Source organism: Gossypium hirsutum, chromosome A10 (assembly GCF_007990345.1).
Source record: "Gossypium hirsutum isolate 1008001.06 chromosome A10, Gossypium_hirsutum_v2.1, whole genome shotgun sequence".
In the NCBI taxonomy this organism is placed as follows: Eukaryota; Viridiplantae; Streptophyta; class Magnoliopsida; order Malvales; family Malvaceae; genus Gossypium; species Gossypium hirsutum.
The window spans coordinates 93,747,409-93,769,660 of NC_053433.1; the positions used below are offsets into that span (position 1 = coordinate 93,747,409).

Here is a 22,252-nt window from a genome sequence, read left to right on the forward strand (position 1 = left end):
GCCAAAAAAAGTTAAAAAATAAAATTAAAATCATTTTGATAAAATATATAAATATTAGTGGCTAAATTTGATATTAAGGTTTTTTTTTTTTATTTGTTAAATAATAAAGTTGGTAGTTGCATGCATGCATGCTAGCCAAGTACAAAAACCCATCATCCACCTCAGGCGCGCTTCTGCCCTTCCTTTCTTTCCTTAATTCTTTCTCCTCTAATTTGCCATTGAAGAAAAAAAAAATGAAACCCCTGAGATTTCAAGTAAGACCGTCCCAGATTTTATTAGCCCTAATTACTCAATTCCCCTGTGGAAATTTCAATTATAATTAAAAATTTTCAAGTTTCAAACTTTCCCCTTCCAAAACCATTAATTTACCTCAATATTAAGTCTTAACCAAAAAGAACAAAGAAGTGTAAACCGAGCAAGAAAATCCCTGAAAAATCAATACCCAGAATTATCTTTCTTAATAAAAACCATAAAATATATATATATTTTTTTCATTTTGTTGGTTGTAAAACCAAGACATTTGAGGGAAATGCCAAGCGTGGCTGTAAAACTAAACAGTGTATTCTTCAAGTTCCTTTTCAAACGGCGTTTGCAGAATCGGGTCCAAACCCCTCTCAACGAATCCCACAATCAATACGGTATTACAACCCGACCCGAAGAATCCGTTTCCGCCTCCAACCCTTCTTTCACCGACGGTGTCGCCACTAAAGACATCCACATCGACCCTTTCACTGCCCTTTCTATTCGGATCTTCCTCCCTGAATCCTCCCTTTCCCCTCCCGAGCAAACCGGCCCGAAAACCAAGCCTAAATCTTCCCAACAAGTTTACCCCATTTCCCTTATTCAACGGAGGAAGAGTTACGGCCTGCTTAATATGGAAGCTCCCAGAAATGATATGAGAAGAAGCAGCTTCGAAGGTTTAGATTTAAGATCCGATAATAATGCTTATCAAGGTTACGCACCATCACCTCAAAACTGTAAAAAGTTACCAATAATGTTGCAGTTTCACGGCGGCCGTTGGGTAAGTGGAAGCAATGATTCAGCAGCTAACGATTTCTTCTGTCGAAGGATAGCGAAATTATGTGATGTTATAGTTGTGGCGGTCGGTTATCGGTTGGCGCCGGAGAATAAGTATCCGGCGGCGTTTGAGGACGGATTGAAGGTGTTGCATTGGCTAGGGAAGCAAGCGAATTTAGCAGTGTAGTAAGTTGATGGGGAGTGGGGCTCGTGGTGTTGGAGCTGAGTTTACAAAGGCTGAAGTTCAAAGACATATTGTGGATGCCATTGGGGCTTCCGTGGTTGAGCCATGGTTGGCAGCTCATGGAGATCCTTCAAGGTTTTAAATTCCTTTTTTTTTTGTACTTATATAAAATTTTGATCTCGGTTGCATTTGTTCTTGCTACTGATTGATTTGGTTGAAAAAGGATTTTGTCAAGTATAATTTGATGGTGGCATGAATGAGATGTTTTGATCATTGATTGTGCTTGTTTTTGTTATATTTTATGTGTTTGATGTCATTTTAACTACTGATTTGATATGAATTTGTTGTTGTTTAATTTATTGATTGCTGTGGTTAAAGATATGTATAATTTGATCCGAGAAGTTTGAGTTTATAACCTCAAATTTGTAGGTAGTTTTGATCTATATCACTCAAATTCGTTTGTGAGTGTCAAAGATAGATATGTGTTCGACATGTATTTGGAGGGTTTTAAGACCATATCCTCATTCTTATGTTAGGATATGTGTCGGATGAGGGTCTCAAATCAGGTTCTTTAAGAGAAATGAAGAGTCAGATTTATTAAGGTGATCGGTTGTAGATGTGACACACATTCATTTGCTTTCATTATGGAAATGTGCCTTATAAGCTTGAATTTGAAATGAGGTTTGGATTATAAACGTTTTGAAAGTAATTTAGATTGGATTTGTAGGGTCCTTGTGGGGTCATATTCCCATATCCATATTTAGATATATGTCAAACACGGATATCAGACGTGGATACTTCAAAAAAAAAAAGAGTATCAGAAAGAGAATAGATACCTTAAGAATCTGCCATTGGTTTTTGGCTAGAGTTATTTCTTCCATTAGGTTGGGTGCTGGTTGCTCAATTACTTATCTAAGGGACCTCTTTCGTTAATAGCTACGATTTCTAACTAGACTTTCATGTTTTTATCCTCTCATATCGTTCATGCATTTGAGTCTTCTTGAATTGTGAGCAGATTCATATACTTACCTTCGCTTGAACATGATATTCAATACTTTTTGTTGAGTCATTTATGCCTAAAGTTTCTAATTTGCATTGTAAATTGCCATATCTTTCTTTTCACATGTTATTATTGAAGTCCTTCAAGAGAGTATATGTTCAAGAGTTTGAGTTAGCTCTTAATGTCTTGTTGACAGTAGATTGTATTGTTTTCTCTATTGTGTCTTTCGAGTGATGTTATTCCGATTTAAGCATGAGTGTCAAATATGGACATGTTCCAGACATAGCTATGTTAATTTTTCGAAGTTTTTCACATATTTGTGAAGTTCTTGGTACGTCATATCCTTATGCCTGTGTTTTGATAAACATCTGACATGGGTGTTGGATACTAGTACTTTATGAAAAATGAAAAATTGAAATAACAGATCTGATCAATAAACTTCTGATCATAATCTCTGGCGTTAGTCTAGTATGTAGTTGTCATGCAGGATGGAGGCATCCAAATAATGGAAATTCATCGTTGAGGTTTAGGATGAATCTATCTGAACGAGCCAAGTTTGGATGAGCTAAAATATTTGCAAATTGTGTTTGCGCTGCTTTTCTCTAATGTATTTTATCCCTCTTTTCTATCTTGCATCCATACATTATATTTTTATTTTACCTAATCTTGAATTGTGACATTGTTGAAACAGATGTGTTCTACTTGGGGTAAGTTGTGGAGCGAACATTGCAGATTATGTGGCTCGGAAAGCAGTCGAGGCAGGCAAGCTTTTCGACCCTGTCAAGGTTGTAGCACAGGTCCTCATGTACCCATTCTTCATTGGAAGTGTCCCAACAGTCTGAAAAAAAGTTGGCCAACACTTACTTCTATGACAAGGAAATGTGCACGCTTGCATGGAAACTCTTTCTTCCTGAGGAAGAGCTCAGTCTGGACCACCCAGCTGGCAATCCGCTCATCCCGGATAGGAGTCCACCACTGAAGCTCATGCCTCCGACACTGACCATTGTAGCAGAACATGACTGGATGAGAGACCGGGCTATTGCTTACTCAGAGGCTCTACGGAATGTAAACGTTGTTGCAACTGTGTTGGAGTATAAGGATGCAGTTCATGAATTTGCAAACCTTGACATACTTCTAAAGACCCCTCAGGCTCAGGCTTGTGCCGAGGACATTGTAATATGGGTTAAGAAGTACATATCACGTCGAGATAATGAGTTCTCGTATTAATTCAGAGGTTTCAAGTGAAGGGAAAAAAAATTGTGGCAGTGCTATTCGGTTGAGAAAGAAAACGATGCATGATTGCCTGTCGGTTGGTCAGTCGGTCATAAGATTGGGTTAATGTATTGCATTTTTTTTTCTTTTACTAACCCTTCTGATAGTATGTACCCTCCGTCTAGGAGTTTATTGGATGGTCTATTTTGTTGTTTTTGTATAATACATAACTTTTCCAACGGAAGATTGGTGACCGGTGGGGATGCGATTACTTATTTTGGAGTGCTGCACAACACGTAGGGATGTAGTCAGGTAATAATTTATTTTCCCCTGTGAATTAAGGTGTAACTATTTATTTCTCAGTTGATTGTATAACAATGGGAACTTCTCCTTGCAACCATCAAACTTGTGACATATAGATCTCTTTGCTATACTTTTATCTCTTGGTAGTGGAAAACTGGAATAGTCATCCAAACTCCTTCGAAATGTGGATTTCTTAATTGATTCATATTCTTTATTTCTTGTAAGGCATTTAGATTTTGACGCATATTCAAATACGTGTAAAATCACGTTTTACATGTATCCGTAGGATTAGTAGAAAATTGAATATATCTTCGTAAGATGCAAATGTGTAGGCAACACTTTCGTAACATGATGCGTTTGCAAATTATACCCAGTTGTCTCCAAACATTAATGTTAGTTTAGATAATGGATGATTAATTAAGGGTAAGGGCAGACCAATAAGTTCTTTAATATCAAACCTACCTACGTTATCCTGATTATTACAATAGTATCTGTCAGCTAAGAATTTATACGTACATAAATTAGTAAACATTAATAGAAGATTATTTGTCTTATAAACTTTTATATAATAACTTTTAAAAGTAACTTCTAAAAAGATCTCTCTTATAAAACAAAGACAAAAATAAAATAAATAAAAATTATGTTAAGATACATTTTTTTTCACATGGGTTAATCGGGGAAGGGTCGAAACCCCCAAAAACAGAACAGCCAATTTCAATATGAAAAAAAAATAATTAAAAAAAAAAGGCTAGAAAAACCAATCTCTCACTCCTCCTCTTTGCTCAAATTGAAATGCCAAAACTAGGTTTGATCATGGCAGTCACAAAAAATTGGGCCCTGCCGTTTTAATAGTACAACAAAAGAGTTCCTTCTTCCCCGCCAAAAGCTCATTTGCAAAATGGATGAGGGATTGGATGTACCTGTAACTCCATTTTTGAGGACTCGACAATGTCAGCTCATGTAGAGTTAATGGTGTTTTGTAAGTTTTCGAAATGTGAGTTCAATTTTAGTGTCTGTGCCAATGCCTTCGTCTTCCAAACCGAGTTGCTCCTGTCCATGCTTGTAAGATACTCAATGCAAAGGAAATGATCCCGATGGCACCCATGGCGTACAATACTTTATAGGGTGCCAGTTCCATACCAGAGAGATAAGAGTAAATTCCGGCAGTTAGGTAGATCAAATTCAGTCTCACTTCCTTACCCATGATGCGTGGAAGGGGCACTTCAGAATTTAACAATGACTCCGAACTAAAGATACCGTGAAGAATCAAACAAATGCAAAGGAACGAATCTAGGAACCTTGGGAAGCTCTGATGCATCCCTATTCTCTGCAATCGCAAAATAGGTCCCACAAGATGATAAAAGAAATTTAAATGGATGCATTTTTGTGAAAACTCAAAAAGGGAAAGGCATTACAATTGGCCAAATCCGATACCTGCAACCAAGACACCAGAGAGGGAACAAACATTAGTGTAGCCAAAATATGCAGCACCAGTAAGCCATGCCGAAGGTGGAAGATATCTTCTTGTGTCTGAATATAACTTGAGCTGTTTTCTTTTGAAGGGGAACCAGGTTTGGGTTTGAGTTGCTGAGACAAATAATTGTCTTCAGTTTTGTAATCGGATTCTTTTTTTCGTGCATGGCTGCGCAATGAGGCTGTCAAAGAACTGTTACCAAAAAAAAGGAGTAACACTTAATATCACCTTAAGCATGCCTGCAAATGCATTCAGTATTTACCAAAAGATGCAAAATAAAATGCATGCAGAAGCTAGTGGGTTGTAAATGCTAGAGTCCCGACAATCCAGAGTATGTTCAAATCTATGGAAGAAGTTTTTGAATACTACATTGAAAAGGAACCAATACAATGGGAAGGATAGAGTTAACAGGAACTTACTTGCACAGCGAACTATGACAACACAAAGCATGAGATAAGAGCAGTATGAATAGGCCAAGTGCGGGATGTACGAACATAGACAAAACAATTGCCGCAGATATTGGAACAAATAACGGATTGGCTCTTAGAATCCTTACAACCTATTTCCAAAGTAAATCAAGATCAAAATAGTATTTATGTAAGGTATTGACTGTGCACATAAAATTAAGACAAATGGCAATAAATCTTTAACTACCAGAAATACTCGTAATCAATATATATGAATTCAATTACCCATGCTTACAAGTCTCATATACAAGTGGTACCTTTCCATTATGAAAATTTGAAAGAACAATGATTCATGCAGGGTTGGAACTTGGAAGTGGAATGGTTGACATGGTCCCCATTTAGAGGCACAGAAAAGCAAATATACTATTTAACCAGAATTATACTTCTAAAAGTTTTGGTATATGCAATATGATATTAAATCCAAATAATTTGAGAGATTGGAGCCTGAGAAACTAAGTCAGTATAGATAGTTGAGGTGAAGAGTTTACCTTTAATGAAAAGAACCTCGAAGAAAGATTCATAAACCAGTGAAGAAACAAAAAGCCAAAGTTTCCTTCCCATAGTTGCCACCTGGAATCAATTAAACCTTTTATATAACTACAAGGTAGTAAATCAAAAAAGCAATGAATCTTATATGCTTTCTATCTATGAGAAATCACACAACTCTATCAAAAAGAGATAGAATTCCAAAAAATTATAACAGAAATTGGAAGTAAAATAAAAGATAAACCTGTTTAACTTTTCATTCTTTTTTTTCAAATATATAAAATATTTGTTTGTTCACAAAATATATCAACTTGACATTCAGGTGATGGTACAACAAGAAAGGTAGAGTTTACCAACCTTGTTTTTATGAAAACATGTAAATATGCAGCCACGTAGAAGACCAACTGGGATACCAATATCAGTAGAATAACAATCCCATTCGCCAATAGGTAGCAAATTATCGACACAATGGTGAAGCTAGAGAATGGAGGAAATGGTTGAGATACTAGAAAGGAAAATAACAAGGAAAGCAAAATGGGGACAGCAACAAAAGGCAAAAACTGGAATGGCATTCTTAAATTGGACTCCACAGCTTTCAGTATAGAAGGAATCGGCCTTGCATGTGCTTGTCGCATCAGAGCAAAAAATACAACAGCAACACAGAAGCCAGCTATCTGTATGAGGAGTTCAATATCATATAAATATCATGGAGTGCAAATAGAATATAAATCAAAAAACAGTTGACGATGGTGCATATGTCTGAAAATCCACTACTATAGGCTATTATATAACATGCTTCCAATAATTCATTTCATGCACAGATCTCTCGGACATCTAATTCTCTTGAGAATCTCACCATGAACAGCTTCTAGTTACAGATCCACATTGTTACATTATACTATTTTCATAAGAATCTATAGGAAAACATTGGCATTTACAATTGTTATAGATAGAAGACTACAGCACAAAATTTCAGTGCCAAGGAACACACCGTGAGTTATCAAAAGTAAAGAACCAGGTAATACCATTTGAAATACCAGTATGTTCATATTGCACAAAATCTTCACCCAAGTGAACTCAACTAGAGGTCATAGCATTTCAAAGCATCATTCAACAAATTACTTTTTTTTAATCATCTTTGGAACTAATAGAAGCTAGCATCTAAATCCAAAACCAAGAAAGAAAACAATTAGCATGAGGATTAGATTGGAGCACCTGTGAAAAATATAGAAGCCAAAATCTGCTAGCCGCAGAGGTTACAGAAACAGCTATGCTTGCCTTATATGCACAATGAGGGTCAAGCTGCAGTGGTATCAGGAAGAAAAAGAGCTTTGAATTTTAAGAACAGAACAACTGAATTTTGAAATGAAAGTAACACTTGCATGCAAGAAAAGATATGGCTCACCAGTAAAAAAACAGTAGTTTTCTCTGACCCAGTAGAAGTCCAAAGTGCTGGGGAAGAATCAACAACAAGAGTCTCGCTGTACAAATTAGGAAATACATGGAGACCTGATGTAGGATCCCAAGCAAGTGCTACAGGTGGAAAACAGCGCAGTTTGCACAGCTCTGGATGGTTCAGCAGAAAAGAGAGTAAAACTAATGAGTACAGAATCATGAATCGAAAAGAATAAGAAATATTAAACTATTTAAAAGCCAACATGAAAACATTAACAATAGAGTATATCCAGCAATCATAAACCATAGCAAAAGTTTGCTGGCTTAATAGGTGGCATAAGAATCGGTGACCAAACAAGCTTCTAGAATCTCAGAATTGCATTTAAAACAAAAAAGATGTTAAGATTCTTACTATTGTTTCCATTATCGCCAGCTTCATCAAGAAGTCCAGAATCTTTTATTCCACAGCCTGCAGTTTTCAAAGAAAAAGTAACAGGCAAAAGGCCTAAGCTAATTGCAAATGACATATTGAAAGCAAGGGGGTGGTCCTCCTTCAAGAAGATATCCTGCACATTGTTGAAATAATAGACCAAACAATTTTCAGTTGTCTTTGAGGGTGAAACTACAGTAAACAGGTTTTGTTCAAGTTTCCAAACCCTAGAAAGCTATATGGCTGCATTTCAGATATTCACCTTATGGGAGTGTATTGATAGAAGCATCGATACATGAGTAAAGTCGATTTCCCCTTCATCTGGATTAAAGAACTGCCCAACTGCCATGGAAGTGGCTGGTGGAGGCCTGCCTGAAATAGTCTGAGCACCACAAAGTCACTGCACACAATTACTCAAATTATTCTGCACTATACGTTAAATGAGAGAGCAGCACAGCCATTTAGAAGTCCAGGAACAGAAAAGAAAATATGAAAAGCCTAACATTTTGGCATACAAAAAAATATGCATCATTCACATGCATACTAAGATTTGGTCTTCTGAATTGGCTCAAGTTTGATAGGCTCCACCATAGGTTGAAAATTGGAAAAGAAAGAAAATAGTAATGACTAAAAGGTGTTGCCACACATCCATCCTTTTAGATTTCACAGTTTAGCTTTCTATTCCTTTACTGTAAGGGAAAATGCTTTTCAAATATAGATAGCTAAGCACAAACCTATCAAAAGTATCTGACGGTTTCATGATGTATTCTCATAGAGGTGAATCCTTAAGATGAATAAGCATAAAGAGACAAACAAATTTCCAGAAACAACCCTAGTCCATATATAGTTGATGTTGTAAAAGGAATGTTACCGGACGAGGTGCAACTGAGATAGACAGGAATCTGAAGCCATGCATTTCCTCAGGACCCAAATGAAGTAAAGCAGATGGAGGTGCTTGCTCAGTCTGACTTCCAGGCTCAACCTGGTAGCAATGAATTTAAAAAAGAGTGACAATGTCTACCAAATTACTGTTAAAATCAGAAGGCTCAATCAGTTGCTGATCCTATGCAAACAAATTTACCAACAAAATTTGCTATTAAAACTTTGAACTTCCCTAAGACTATTTCAGTTTTACACGTAAAAGAAGCAAGAAACCTGCAACAAACTCGCAATAAGTTCACAGAACAAACAGCAGCCAGGGCAAGCGATAATATATTTCACCAAATAACAATGTCAAAAAGTACAGTGCTTCCTACCTGCCGTGGTGCCGGTCCTGCAGGAATTTGAACCATCTTTGACGTCACTTCCAGAACCCTTTTACCGGCAGGCAAGTCTGAAGAAGATTTCCCTTTTTGGGGCCATAGATGAATTCGGACTCCAGAACAAGGGGCAAGGTTCGTCACAAATATGAAGTGGCTTTTTCCATTTAACCCCTACATATAGAAGTAAAAGTAAATGTAAGTGAAAGCATTGTCTATAAAGACATAAAATACAGGAAAAGGTGCAAATTATTATTTTTTTTGCCTTTTTTGGGGTGGGGAAGGGGGGCTGTCAGGGTGTCAACAGATTAACAAGCTGAGGCTAAACAAGCAACAGTGGAGCAGTTTAGTAAAGTTTTGCATCTTAGAAGTAATTTCTGCCTCCAGGAGATAAAAATTTGGGCAATAGAAGGGTAGACATTGCTTATGCAAAAATGCATTCAGATGTGATATAAAGCTTACCAATTTCTGTATGTCCAACCACCGCCTTCTTCCATCCATGGCCAATATGGTGACAGTGGTTGTCTGAATATACAAATCCCTCTCAAGGATATCATCATTCCAGTGAAAACTGCTAGGACAGTCAGACAAGGTATGCACTTCTGAAACTGCAACATGACATAACATGTCATAAATTACAATCATCAGGAATCATGTTTTACCTATCATTTCAAGAAGCAGTTCTTGTTCAACCAAATGTTAGTAAATTCTTCTCTAGAATAATTATCATGCAGATATATTTCAAGAAAAGAATTCCTAAGTTTTCATAAAAAATTAAAACTGTAACATTTATGTCCTAATGGACAGATAATACCAGCAGTGTCTTTTACGTCCTTAGCAAGAACCTGAGCTGACCAAGGTGACTGAGGCTGCATCTTCCAATTGAAACTTTGTGGTATTCCACTATGAAGCATCTTTGTGAATATGGCGAGTCTTTTTTGAGTATCAGGAAAAGGCTGCCCTGTTCTGGAGTCTACCAAACTAAGCAGGGTATGTGAAGCCTAAATGAAACATTTACATTCAAATGTCAAGAGCAGAAGTGCTATTAAAGGCTGAAGCAATGTGACGATTTTGGTCACACATCATACCAAAATGGAGGTTCCTAGTTCAAATCCCTCTCCCAACCTAACTATCCAAGAGAATAGAAAGAAATAAGAAGTGTAGAAAGAGATATTCAACTTACTTGCACAACGAGTTGATTACACCATAAAATAGTTTGATGTTCCATGGATAGCCATACATTTTTCATGCTTGTACTGCTTATCATAAATCCATGAGTGGGAGGAACAATACCATCAAGGGATTCTAATTTTGAGCGAACCTGCAGTCAGAAACGAAAACAGGATACACACGTGCACTGGCAGTCAAGATTCAACATTTCAAACAAGATACAGTTACAATTAAGTCATAAAGCACCCTTTCTTTTTATTCAAGCAAAAATCTGATCCAAACGACACAGCAGAACAGAAATTGGAGACATACTTGATAATCATTAAAACCACCAGAAACGGAAACAACAACAACATTAGATAGTTTTGGGCCAGACACATAATGCCCTGTCCGAGTGGTTTGAACCTCATATCCCTTTCTCCATTCTTGATTTATACTTTTATAATAGTCACCCAGGGATGGTTGCAAAGCCAGAGGAGGTGATCTGGATGGAAATAGCAGATTATTAAAGGAAAAAACAAGAAAATTTATACAAAATGATAGACAAGAATCCCAAAGATCTCACTGGTGAGTGCTTGAAAGAGTTAGAATAGTCTCAACAGCTGATCTCCTGAGACGGGGGTGGATTGTTGCAGCTCTAGCAACAAAACCACCCATTGAGTGGCCAATCAATATGACACTTTTAGGCAAGCTACCAGTTGTTGCAGCACCATCACTTTCACGGGCATCATGGGATTCTTTGTATTGGTCCAGAATCTGCAAGGATAGACTTATTATCAATGAACCTTCAATGATAAAATTAAGCAAAATAATTCAATTCTTCTATGGCCAGGTAAGACAGTTTCAAACAAACAAGCATGTCAATATTTGATGTAATAACATATTGCGTCACCATTTTACTCTCAAAATAACATTTTTCTTTGCTCTCATTCCATATATATATACATATATATTATTATATAAAAGAACCAGGCATACTTACATCTTTCGCTCATGCAACAAAGATTCAGTCAATTTATCTTGTCAAGGAATTTATCACTTCGAATTACTGAAAGCAGATTAAGTATAACTGTGACCTCACATAGCTATGTACAAAACATTCAAGGTTCTGTGCCAAATGGCAATACTTAAAACTAAAACTGAGTTCACACACTCAGTCAAATAAAGAAGTTCAAATGATAAAAGCAATACCCTGTGTATAGCATATACTACATATTCAGTGTGCTCTTCAAGTATCCGACCATCCATTGCAGAATGTTCACCTTCAAGATCCACAGCAAACCAGTCTAGCCTGTTAGCATATTGATTCGGTAATTGAATGTCAGCAATTTCCGCATTCCCTCCCTCCTTATAAGCTAGATAAGCTTCTCTATAGAATGTACGTTCAAGAGGACCTCCTTGATAAGCTCTATCACATTCAGCTGCCAAAGACCTCACCTGAAAGACAGACCAAAACTTGTGAATTGTACACCATTTGAAGCCATTCACAAACAGAATAACATACTTATGAGTTCCTTTTGCATCGACAACAACAAAGCACGCTAATACTAATGACAGTTGTAAAAGAAGGACCTTGCCTGTTTGTAGCTACCACCATTGCCCGGAATAAAAAGAACGGGAATTCCATTGAGCTTCTTTAAGTGTTCTGTAAAGTCAATCTTTTTCCAACCTTCATGGTACAAATACAATCCGTATTTCGCAGACGACACACCCTCCGTGGTGGATATCGGGATATAAGTAGGATACATATAGGTCATAATACAACCATTTGATATGGGCTTCAATAAACCATACAAAGCAGCTACACCAATCCATATCACCGCAACCACAAGCATCATTCCTCTCAAACTAGGCCTAAACCCTCGCATTCTTGAATCCTCGTTCTTATTATTATTCCTTCTTCCATTTTCCATGTCATTCAACATTCACTTCTCACCAAAAAAACAAAATCTATATACAAATGTTAAAAAATAATCAGCCTTAAGAACACCATATTTTAATAAACATGCAAAATTTAAACTAGAAACAATTAAATATTTTTATTCAGCTTAATTATCGGCAGATCTACTTCATAAAACAACTTTTCAACTAAATTAAGCTACTTAATTAACTTAACTGAAGCTAATTTGAAGAAGAAAAAAAAGTTAGAAAAACTAGTTTGACAAGCTAAAGATTGTAAAAGCTAAAAGAAGGTTTCAGAAAATTAAGTAAAAGTTGATCTGATTTGAAGATAGAAAGTTGAGGAAAGCTTTGGAGAAGTAGAACGAGAAGGGAAAACCTGATCGGAGAAGACGAAACTGAACGTCGTCGTTTAACCTTCGAAGTGTGACGAGAGAAGATCGTGAAGTTGAAGCGAGTCAAAGACAAAGAGAGAGAGAGAGCTTTAAGTTGAAACGAGACGACAATGGAAAGATGTTTCTGAAATGTGTATTTGAGAATTTCCGATCTCGCTGGGTTGGTTTTTGGATCTGGGCCCCGTTTAAGTGCCGGCGGATCTGGTTGTTTCGGTTTGATCCGGATCAAAAGGTTAAACTGTGCTGGGTTAATTGTTGGATTGGGGCTGGTGAATCACAAAATCTTTGTAAAAAGTAATTAATAATATTCTATCCAAAAAATTAAATTTCATGAATGGAATTAAAATATTCTAAAAATTTTCATCTCCAGATATTAACTCACTAGTTTCTTAAACCTTGTCCCTTAATTTTATATATATTTTTTATTTTCAATTGTGGGGATAAGGATGGAAAAAAAGACAAACTGTTTATAAAGCAAACATGGGGTTAATCCTTGGATTCTTACAAAGAGCGCAATTCTAACGAGGGGTTAATCCTTGGATTCTTACAAAGAGCGCAATTCTAACAATCGTGATTAAAATTCATTATGAAATTAGCTAAAAATATTTCGGTCTCAAATCACATCAAATATATATACTAAAGTAATATTAGGGTACAGATTTAGAAATTTAGGTTAGTGTCATAGTTACATGTCTATCAAATAGCATGTATAGTTTACTACATGTGTATATACTTTTATTTAGGTTTAAGTTGAGAGAATGTAATTTTGGGAAAAAATTGTACAAATTCTTTAAAAGATTTAAATTATGTTAAAGTTCATAAGTTAAAAAGAGTAAATTTCACGAAAGATTATACAATTTATTTATAAGATATAATTAGGTTAAAGTTTTGGTCTAAGATGTCAAGTTGATTTCAGGAATATATCTTTGCTTGTGATGACCTTTTAGTTGCCTAGGGAGTATTACTTTGACACTGAAATCGTTCAATATGTATGGGATGTTAAATTTATTGTCCACATTCTGATTATTTCTCATAAGACAACCGATAAATTAATTTGAAACTTCATTAAGGGGTTTATAAAGTTAAATCAGGATATCATGTTGCCAACCGGCTATTTACAAGGTGCTCCAACTCTAAATTGGAAGCTTCTTTTGAAGTTAAAAATTCCGCCGAAGGTTAAAGAATTTATGTGGCGGGTTTTACAAGATGTTCTTCTAAGGCTAGGCTTTGTGCTAAGGGAGTGGATATTTATGTCAATTGTTCTATATGCTCTAGTGTGGAGGATCCTTCTCATGCTTTACTGTCATGTCCTAATGCTGTAAATTGTTAGTCTCTTTGGCACCGTATGGATTCTATACGTGATTTTTCTTTGATCACCTTTTTTTTAAAGGATTGGTTGAACATTATCTGAAGGTTGTAGTGGAAGAGTTCTGTGTGATTTGTCGGTAGCTTTGGTGGGTGAGAAATGAATTGATTTGGAACAATATTGTTGTGCCTCCATCGACCATCATGTACAAAGCTCATAGTTTCTTGGTTGACTGGCTAGAGGCTCAAACAGTTTGTACAGGTTCTCAACGTATTATGGATGGCACCGTTGATAACTCTAGCCTTCACCAAGGAATGTGACGTTGTTGGGTTGACGCTGCAATTTTGAGTACGAGAAAAACGAGGTGTTAGTATTGTTGTTTGCACCATGGGTGGTAAGTTCATCATTGCTATTGTGGAATCGACAGAGGGCTTCATTTCACCGAGGGCCGCTGAAGGTCTTGCACTTAGAGAGGTTTGGAGTGGGTTGTTGCTAATAGGGTGGATGGAGGTATTGTTTTCACTGATGCAAAGGAGGTGTATGTTGCCATGAACTACACAGAGGAGTACACTTAGGAGGTTTTGAGGTGGGTCCCATATCTTCATGGTTGAAAAATCATTGCAAACACCATCCTCAGAGTCGGCTCCCCTCAAGTCGATGCCCACTTTAGCATTTCCAGATGCATGCTTTTCATGCAACCTAGAAATGATATCCATTGGATTCAGTCCAGCATTCTCTGCCAAGGTTCTTGGTACCAATTCAAAACTTTCACCAAACTTAGCAATGGCATACTGATCCAATCCTGTTTCCTTAGAAGGATAACTCTTTCGGTCTTCTCGCCAACTCAATTTCAGTAGCAGCTATATGACTATCCCTGCACATTGCCTTACATGTATTCACACAATCATCAACGGCTGTTTCAAGATCATCCAATATACTATCTGTACTTCCTCGCAAAACCACGGCGACAACTTTGTTATCACCTTCTTCACTTCTTACAACAATGACCCGAGAACCATCGATTCCCTTAACCAATATCACTAATTAAGGGTGAGTATCAAGCAAAAAGCGATTTAGCTTTCTTTGCTTTATGATAAGAGGCATCTCTTCCATCAACATCAGAATCAAGTGGGGTAGTAATGGTAACCTTCCGGCTCAAGTCGTGACCATCAGAAATATCATCTTCTGCGTTTGCATCTTCTACAATAATTTCTTCATTTAAACTCTTTGCTTCATTCATACTCACACTTAATTAGTTATAATATATCAATCTCAACTTTCTTATTTCTCTATATAGATCATATTTAATTGAAGAAACCTTACAGCAACTAAGAAGAGGCTAACCCCTAATTTTTGCATAATGAAAACAAGACTGGCAAAAAAGAAACAACAGTAAGGGTTTCTTTCATCATAATTTTTTTTTATAATCCATTCTAAATACCTTAAAAATAATTTGTGTTTTTTTTTCAAATTTAGGCAAGTTATGAATCCTTCTAAATACCTTAAAAATTATGTATTTTCTTCATGCTGAATGTGCAAATGCAATGAAGAAATGTGGAGATCAAGCCAAGGAAAACTTAAATATGAAATTAGAAATTAGAAATATATATATATATAGAGTAGCTATTTTCATGTTTTTTCCATTTTTAGATATTATATTTAATTTAAAATAAGACAAAGGCGTATTACATATTGTACCTTCTTCTTTTTTTTTATTCTTTTGTGTTTGAAATATCAACAATTTGTTTCAATTTTCTTTTTAGACTTTCTCATGTTATTCCTTTTTAGATGCTTTAAATATTAAATCACTATTTCACTTTCAAATTTAATTTTTTTATGCACTATTTATGATTTGGGGACCTAAAATTCAAATGAGGTTCAAATCTCTTACCCATGACCCAGTAAGGCCCTGTCAGTAAGATGCGTGCAGGTCTCGTAGAAGGAGTTTATTAGGGGAGCTCGCCACTACGTGCAGGTCTCATAGAGAAAGTTCGCCAAGAGAGCTCGCAAAGATGGTTCGCAGTCCCAATTCACATATGCTAAGGAGTTCGCAGGAGAGGGCCACAAAGTGTAGTTGGCAGAAATAGTAGTACATGTGTTTAACATGTCTTGAATCCGCTCAGAACATCAATTTTATAAATAGTAACATATTTAAGTACTCGATTGTTTTCTTCAATTAAACATGACAAAAAATTACTGAGCAACTTTATAAACCATTGATATAAATTATTTGTATACAAACTTAAATGTATTATTATGCCTTCCATTAACCATTGTTTTATTCACTGTACAATCTTGGTCAAATGTAACATCTATTCGAGAAATTATTCCTACCGGAGAAGAGAGAAAAACTATTTTTGATTTAGAGATTCTAATTGTAATTTTACAACAAGAATCATAAGTTTGCAGTGGAAATGACAGAAAAAAAGAAGCAATATTGAATTAATTTAGTATACCTCAATTTTTACAATAATGATCTTTTCGTATATTTTATTTACGTTGTGTTTTATTTTATTAGAATAAAATTGTTCCTTTTTTCTTAATTTAAAAAGAAAAAAACATTTTCCATTTGATTTATAATATTAAATTAAATAAAGTAATCATTTTTCACAATTATTATTTTATTAGAATTTATAAATCCAATATATATATTAATTCTAAATATAACTACTGGAAAAAACTATGGGTCACATAGTATTGAAACTACATTTAATTTTTTTTAAATAACTAATTTATTTAATTGTAGAAATGCATGATTGATATTAAATAACATCTAAACAATTAACATATAATAATTTAACTAATTACAAACTACTACAAAAATTGGGAAAATGAGAAAACACATAACCTTATGTGATTTTTTACAAAATTAATTAATAATTAAAATGAAAGTGTTAAAATGAAAGTCAGGATGAACTTAGTAAAAATTTAATTTTGGTAACCTAGACTAAATAGTTTACACTTTAAATTATATATTTTCTATTTTGGTATTTAATTTTTTATTTGTGATAAAGTAATGAAAATGATAGTTGAAAGTGGGAAAAAAGTTTAGAAAAGTGAGAAAATGAGTTTTCAAGCTTTTTTCCCTTTTTATTTGCTTAGATCTTAAGACTCTCCGTTTTTCTGTTCATTTCTGATCAAACGAAGCAACATAAGAAAAAGGGAAATGGGAGATCAATTGGCGAGAGGAGAAGAATTCGAGCAAAAAGCAGAGAAAAAGTTAAGCGGGTGGGGTTTGTTTGGCTCCAAACATGAAGACGCCGCCGAGCTATTTGATAAAGCGGCCAATTGCTTCAAGCTCGCCAAATCATGTAATTTTTTGCAAAGCCTTTCTGTAACTTTTTTTTTTAAAAATCATGTTTGTTTTCTTAAGAAAATGATGGATTAAACTTTATCTAAGAAAATGGAATTTTCAAGATTTTCTGATTAGTTTTGCGATTCCGAAACTGTAATATAAAATTTATAGTTATTTCCTTTTAACAAAAGTTTTCTGTTTGTTTATTGAGAAAATGTTGGACGGAGAATGGTTGGAAAGAAATGAAATATTCGAGATCTTTTGATTAATGTCTCTATTTAGGCGACCGGAATTAGGATTTGGTCGCAATCGATGATATTTATATTATTATTCTTCGTAATTTTTATTTGTTAATTGTATTGTATTTATTGATTAACTCCGATTGCGTCATTGCTTTAGTTCAGTTCAGAAAACGTGAAAATTAAGGTTACTTTAAGATTGGAGTATTGATTAATTACTTTATAATTCAATTTAATTCCGATTGCGTCACTGTTTTGGTTCAGTTAGAAAATGTGAGAGTTTGGATTTCTTTAACATCGGATCATTTATTAATTACTTTATAATTCAATAGGTATTTGAAATGTGCTGAAACTGTATGCTTGGCTCTAATTCTTATCCTCTTTTATGTTTTTCTTTTCTCAAGGGGACAAAGCTGGATCAACTTATGTAAAGTTAGCAAATTGTAACTTGAAAGTAAGCCCTTCGGTTCAGTTCTTAGTAATTAACTGTTATTTAAGATTTAGTTTAACTCCTTTGTTTTACATATCTATAGCTAGAAAGCAAACATGAAGCTGCTCAAGCTTATGTTGATGCTGCTCATTGCTATAAGAAGACAAATGTAAAGGGTGAGTCTGGAGTGCATGGTTTGATCTAAAAGTTCTGGAATTTTGACTTGATTAATCTGTGACTCAATTTTGTTCCTATGCAGAGGCTATATCCTGCCTGAAAGAGGCAGTGAACATGTTTTGTGATATTGGAAGGCTCAGCATGGCTGCCAAGTATTATAAGGTGTTTTTTATCCATTAATATGCGAGTCTTTCAAGGGAAAAAGGAGTTTGTCATTCATTGTAATTGTTTATGTATATGTGGTTGCCTTTCATTTTGGTTGGGTTCATAATTTTTTCCTAATTGTTCATTAGCAATGTTGCCACTAGAGTTAAAGCTCCCAAGCATCTGTGCTTCTCATAAGTCTCGTTTAGCATTCTTGTTGGTACAACTTATAATGCCAGAAGTTATGTTTCACTGCAAATTTGATGCTAAATGGTAAAAAGTTTAGGCTTCTGTGTTTTAAATCTTGGTTTGACAATGCAAACTAACATGCTAAGAAAAATGAAGCTTTTTTGGTTTGGAAGCTGGATTTCGAATAAATTGATTATTATCTTTACATCTCTAAACCCATATTATTTTAAGCATATTTGTTTTTGACATTTTGATTCCTTACAACACTTTTTCATTGCAATAGTGAACACTTGGTAGTTTCTAAATCATAATGTTTCACCACATGTTTTAACACCTTTTCCAACACATGGTTTTATAATCTAAGGTTTTTTTCCCCCACAGTGAAATTAAACTAGCCCGTAGTATCGTTGAACATACATAACCATAACTTTTCATGATGTTATTTACTGTTATTCATAGACATGGGTGCTTCTTTTATGTGCAGGAAATTGCTGAATTATATGAGTCTGAACAGAACACTGAGCAGGCCATTGATTATTATGAAAAGGCAGCTGATTTCTTCCAAAATGAAGATATATCAACCTCTGCCAACCAATGTAAGCAGAAAGTTGCACAATTTGCTGCTCAGATAGAACAGTAAGCATGTTCAACTTCTTGTAGACACTGTTCTTGCAAGTTTTAGTCTTCTACCGTTGTCAATGGTTTGTAATCATTGATGGTGTTTTAATTTGCTAAGGGCTAGATTAGCATTGTTATTGAAAAATGCTTTTAAAAGTGCTGTGGAAAGTTAAAATATCCATTTTAGACACGGTATTATAAAGTAAAAAATAAGTTAATTCAAATTCCTTAATTATACATGAAATATTAATTTTACATACTTTTAAGCTATTATTATAAATTGTTTGTAAAATCTAATTTGAATATGTAAATTATATTTTAGATATTAAAATCACATATAATCATAATTCTTGTTAATAAAAATTTCACGGAATTATTGACTTAAATGTAAAATATCCTTATTTCCATATATATTATTATTACTACCACGATGCCATGTTTTCATTATTTTGGTACTAACAAATGTTCAATTTAGTATATAGTACAAATAGAAGAAAATTATGGTACCTCATTGTTAATATTATGACATACGAAATATAAATTTTAGATACTTTTTAAGTAATTAACTTAAATTGTTTATAAAATTTAATTTGAATAAACAAGTTTTATTTAGAACTTATAGTTAATATAAATGAGGGACAAATTTATATTTTGACACCTAAATTTGCTTTTGAAAAGCCAAAACTTAGAAAAAAAAAAATTTGGCTTAGCTTGAAAAGCTATTTGTTTAGTATTGCTTTTAACTTGAAAAGCTGGTTTGGGTTGAAAAGTGCTTTTTAGCTTCAATGCCAAAGACATCCTAAGACAGTTGCATAAATACAGAATGACAATTTTCTTAACAGCTCTGCTTATGATATTTCTCCAGATACCAGAAAGCTGTTGAGATCTATGAAGATATAGCACGACAGTCACTTTCCAATAACTTGCTGAAGTATGGAGCTAAAGGACATCTTCTAAATGCTGGCATTTGTCAACTGTGCAAAGGTGATGTTGCAATCACCAATGCATTAGAGCGGTATCAGGTTGAATTTTGGCCCTTTAGAAATGATAAAACCTTAACCTTTTAAACTTAGTTTGGTTATATTAAACTTATGTATTTTATGCATTTCATTTCTTCAGGAACTGGATCCAACTTTTTCTGGAACACGAGAATATAAATTTTTAGCTGTAAGTTATCCCAAAGAAATGCTTATTTCAGTTTATAATTTGTTTTTGGATCACAAAAATGTGATTCTGTTCTGTTCTTTTGCTGCTTAAATATGATTGATCAGTGGTAGCATGTTTTACCGGTTGTTTTATTTTTCCTCTTATCAACCTTAATGTGCATTGACTAATGATATATCCTATCACTGCCTTACCTCTGGACAAAAAAATTCTTAAGTGTATTATATAATTCATTTTCTTTAAATGATAATAATTTTTCAGAATCTAGTTATTACTCCAAAATAGAGGTCTTACAATACTGAGCTTCTGCTTTTTGTGACAGGACATTGCTTCTTCCATTGATGAGGAAGATGTCACGAAGTTTACAGATGTTGTCAAGGAATTTGACAGCATGTCTCCATTGGTATGTCAATTTCCATTTCAAATGTTTCTTGGATGAACTAGTGGACTGGAGGTCAAATGAATTAGACCTTCAGTGGTGACTGAACTGGTTGAACTTGCTTGTTCGCTTAAATGGGATTTTAAATATTTAAAAAAAATGATTTTAATGCTAAATGAACATTAAATATAGTAAATAATTAATAAAGATGTATATTTGACTTAGTGGTATTTTCTTTAATATCATCAAGGTTCAAATCTCATCATTTAAAAATGAAAATAAAAATATATTCTAAACTAGTTCTCTACCGTTTTCTTTTGCTTGATTTTTACCTGTTGAACTTTCTTTTTACTCTTTCAGCTAGTGAATGGTTTCATAATGTACTGGACCATTGGTTCTTGGTCCAACTGGTTCAACAGGCTGGTCCATCCAAACAACTCTGGGTTGGAGTAATGTTCAACCCATTGGGTTCTGGTTGTGACCCCTGAGATTACAAACTCTAATGTGCTTGCTGTTTCCTTGAAATATGCTACAGGATTCTTGGAAGACTACCCTTCTACTCCGTGTGAAGGAAAAGCTGAAAGCTAAAGAAATGGAAGAAGATGATCTTACCTAAAAGAGGTTCATGTAATAACAGTTTTGTTTTTTCTTTTTCTTTTTATCTTTTTCAAAATTGATGATTGCTTTGTGTTATGGAGTCTTTATCTAGTCATACTCTTTAACTGTCCCATGTGACAATCTGTTTATGAGATCTTTTTCTTGTTTGGCTTTAAATTTGAGAACTATTATGCTGATTATTGGGTGAAGTTGGGGTTTGTAATCAAAATACTGCTGATCTTTGCTTTGATGTGTGAAAGGAGGGAATCTAAATGGAGAATAATATTGAAAGTATATAAGCTGGTTTTCAGGAAATATGAAAGAGCTAGGTAACCCTTTTGGATCAACTACCCTTCGATGTCATTGAAACGAATTATCATTGTTCTAGAGAGAAATCATGAATCCTACATCAACTGTGTACTAAATTTCGGTAGACTTTTTTGCATATAGATTGTAAAGCTTAATTGAGACAAAACAAGTGATACTTTGCAGGCAGGTTGGTGTGGATTATGATGGAGTACTAGCAATGTGTTATTGAGAACAGTGGGTCTTCTTGGTCTTAGGAAGGAGCTGTGAATTTCACATTTGCTATGAATCGAGTTTAATTGGGAAAATACGAAGGTTCACATTAGTTTTAACTTGTGAAACGCCATTTGTGGACAAGATAACTACGCTTGATAATTTGAAATAGACATCATCATTAGACATGATAATTCAAAATAGACAATATCTTGCAAATTGGTGTGGTATAATTCGCAAATCATGCAAGTACAGCATGCTGTGTTGTACATATGTATGATGTTCATTTTGTCGTCTAGCTAACCAAAAGTCTACAGTTTGATAAATTTCAATATGCAAAAGATTATGGATTTACCATTTATGAGCATGCTGCTTAATTTTTAAGTTACGTTCGGGAAGCATAAACTCTCTCGAGCCAGGACGTTCTACAAAAGGAGGGATGCGAGGTTGCAACAGATATTGGCAATTCTGAAATGTATGCTTCGAATCCTACGATAGAGAGGA

At 34.7% G+C, this 22,252-nt stretch overlaps 2 protein-coding genes and 1 pseudogene across 3 annotated transcripts; 2 read left to right on the top strand and 1 right to left on the bottom strand.

The window, feature by feature from the left end:
- Nucleotides 1-239: 239 nt before the first annotated feature.
- Nucleotides 240-3,884, top strand: LOC107896734 (probable carboxylesterase 11; annotated as a pseudogene).
- Nucleotides 3,885-4,319: 435 nt separating this feature from the next.
- Nucleotides 4,320-12,844, bottom strand: LOC107896735 (uncharacterized). Of its 2 annotated transcripts, none has more exons than XM_016821999.2 (19): nucleotides 12,676-12,844; nucleotides 11,975-12,347; nucleotides 11,589-11,834; nucleotides 10,963-11,153; nucleotides 10,710-10,881; nucleotides 10,411-10,548; nucleotides 10,042-10,228; nucleotides 9,690-9,835; nucleotides 9,225-9,401; nucleotides 8,840-8,950; nucleotides 8,231-8,350; nucleotides 7,951-8,104; nucleotides 7,549-7,709; nucleotides 7,359-7,445; nucleotides 6,501-6,817; nucleotides 6,146-6,227; nucleotides 5,610-5,749; nucleotides 5,151-5,382; nucleotides 4,320-5,043 (listed from the first exon to the last, which is right to left on the bottom strand). In XM_016821999.2, the coding sequence occupies exons 2-19, from the start codon at nucleotides 12,320-12,322 to the stop codon at nucleotides 4,723-4,725; spliced, it is 3,330 nt and encodes a 1,109-aa protein (XP_016677488.1). In that variant the 5' UTR covers nucleotides 12,323-12,347; nucleotides 12,676-12,844; the 3' UTR covers nucleotides 4,320-4,722. The 2 variants fall into 2 exon arrangements, with proteins under 2 accessions (XP_016677488.1, XP_016677489.1); XM_016822000.2 differs by having other exon boundaries at nucleotides 11,970-12,347; nucleotides 12,676-12,841.
- Nucleotides 12,845-16,910: 4,066 nt separating this feature from the next.
- On the top strand, nucleotides 16,911-21,438 carry LOC107896736 (alpha-soluble NSF attachment protein). Its single transcript, XM_016822001.2, has 9 exons — nucleotides 16,911-17,308; nucleotides 17,936-17,985; nucleotides 18,065-18,137; nucleotides 18,221-18,300; nucleotides 18,956-19,107; nucleotides 19,955-20,111; nucleotides 20,209-20,256; nucleotides 20,576-20,656; nucleotides 21,168-21,438. The coding sequence occupies exons 1-9, from the start codon at nucleotides 17,164-17,166 to the stop codon at nucleotides 21,246-21,248; spliced, it is 867 nt and encodes a 288-aa protein (XP_016677490.1). The 5' UTR covers nucleotides 16,911-17,163; the 3' UTR covers nucleotides 21,249-21,438.
- Nucleotides 21,439-22,252: the final 814 nt, after the last annotated feature.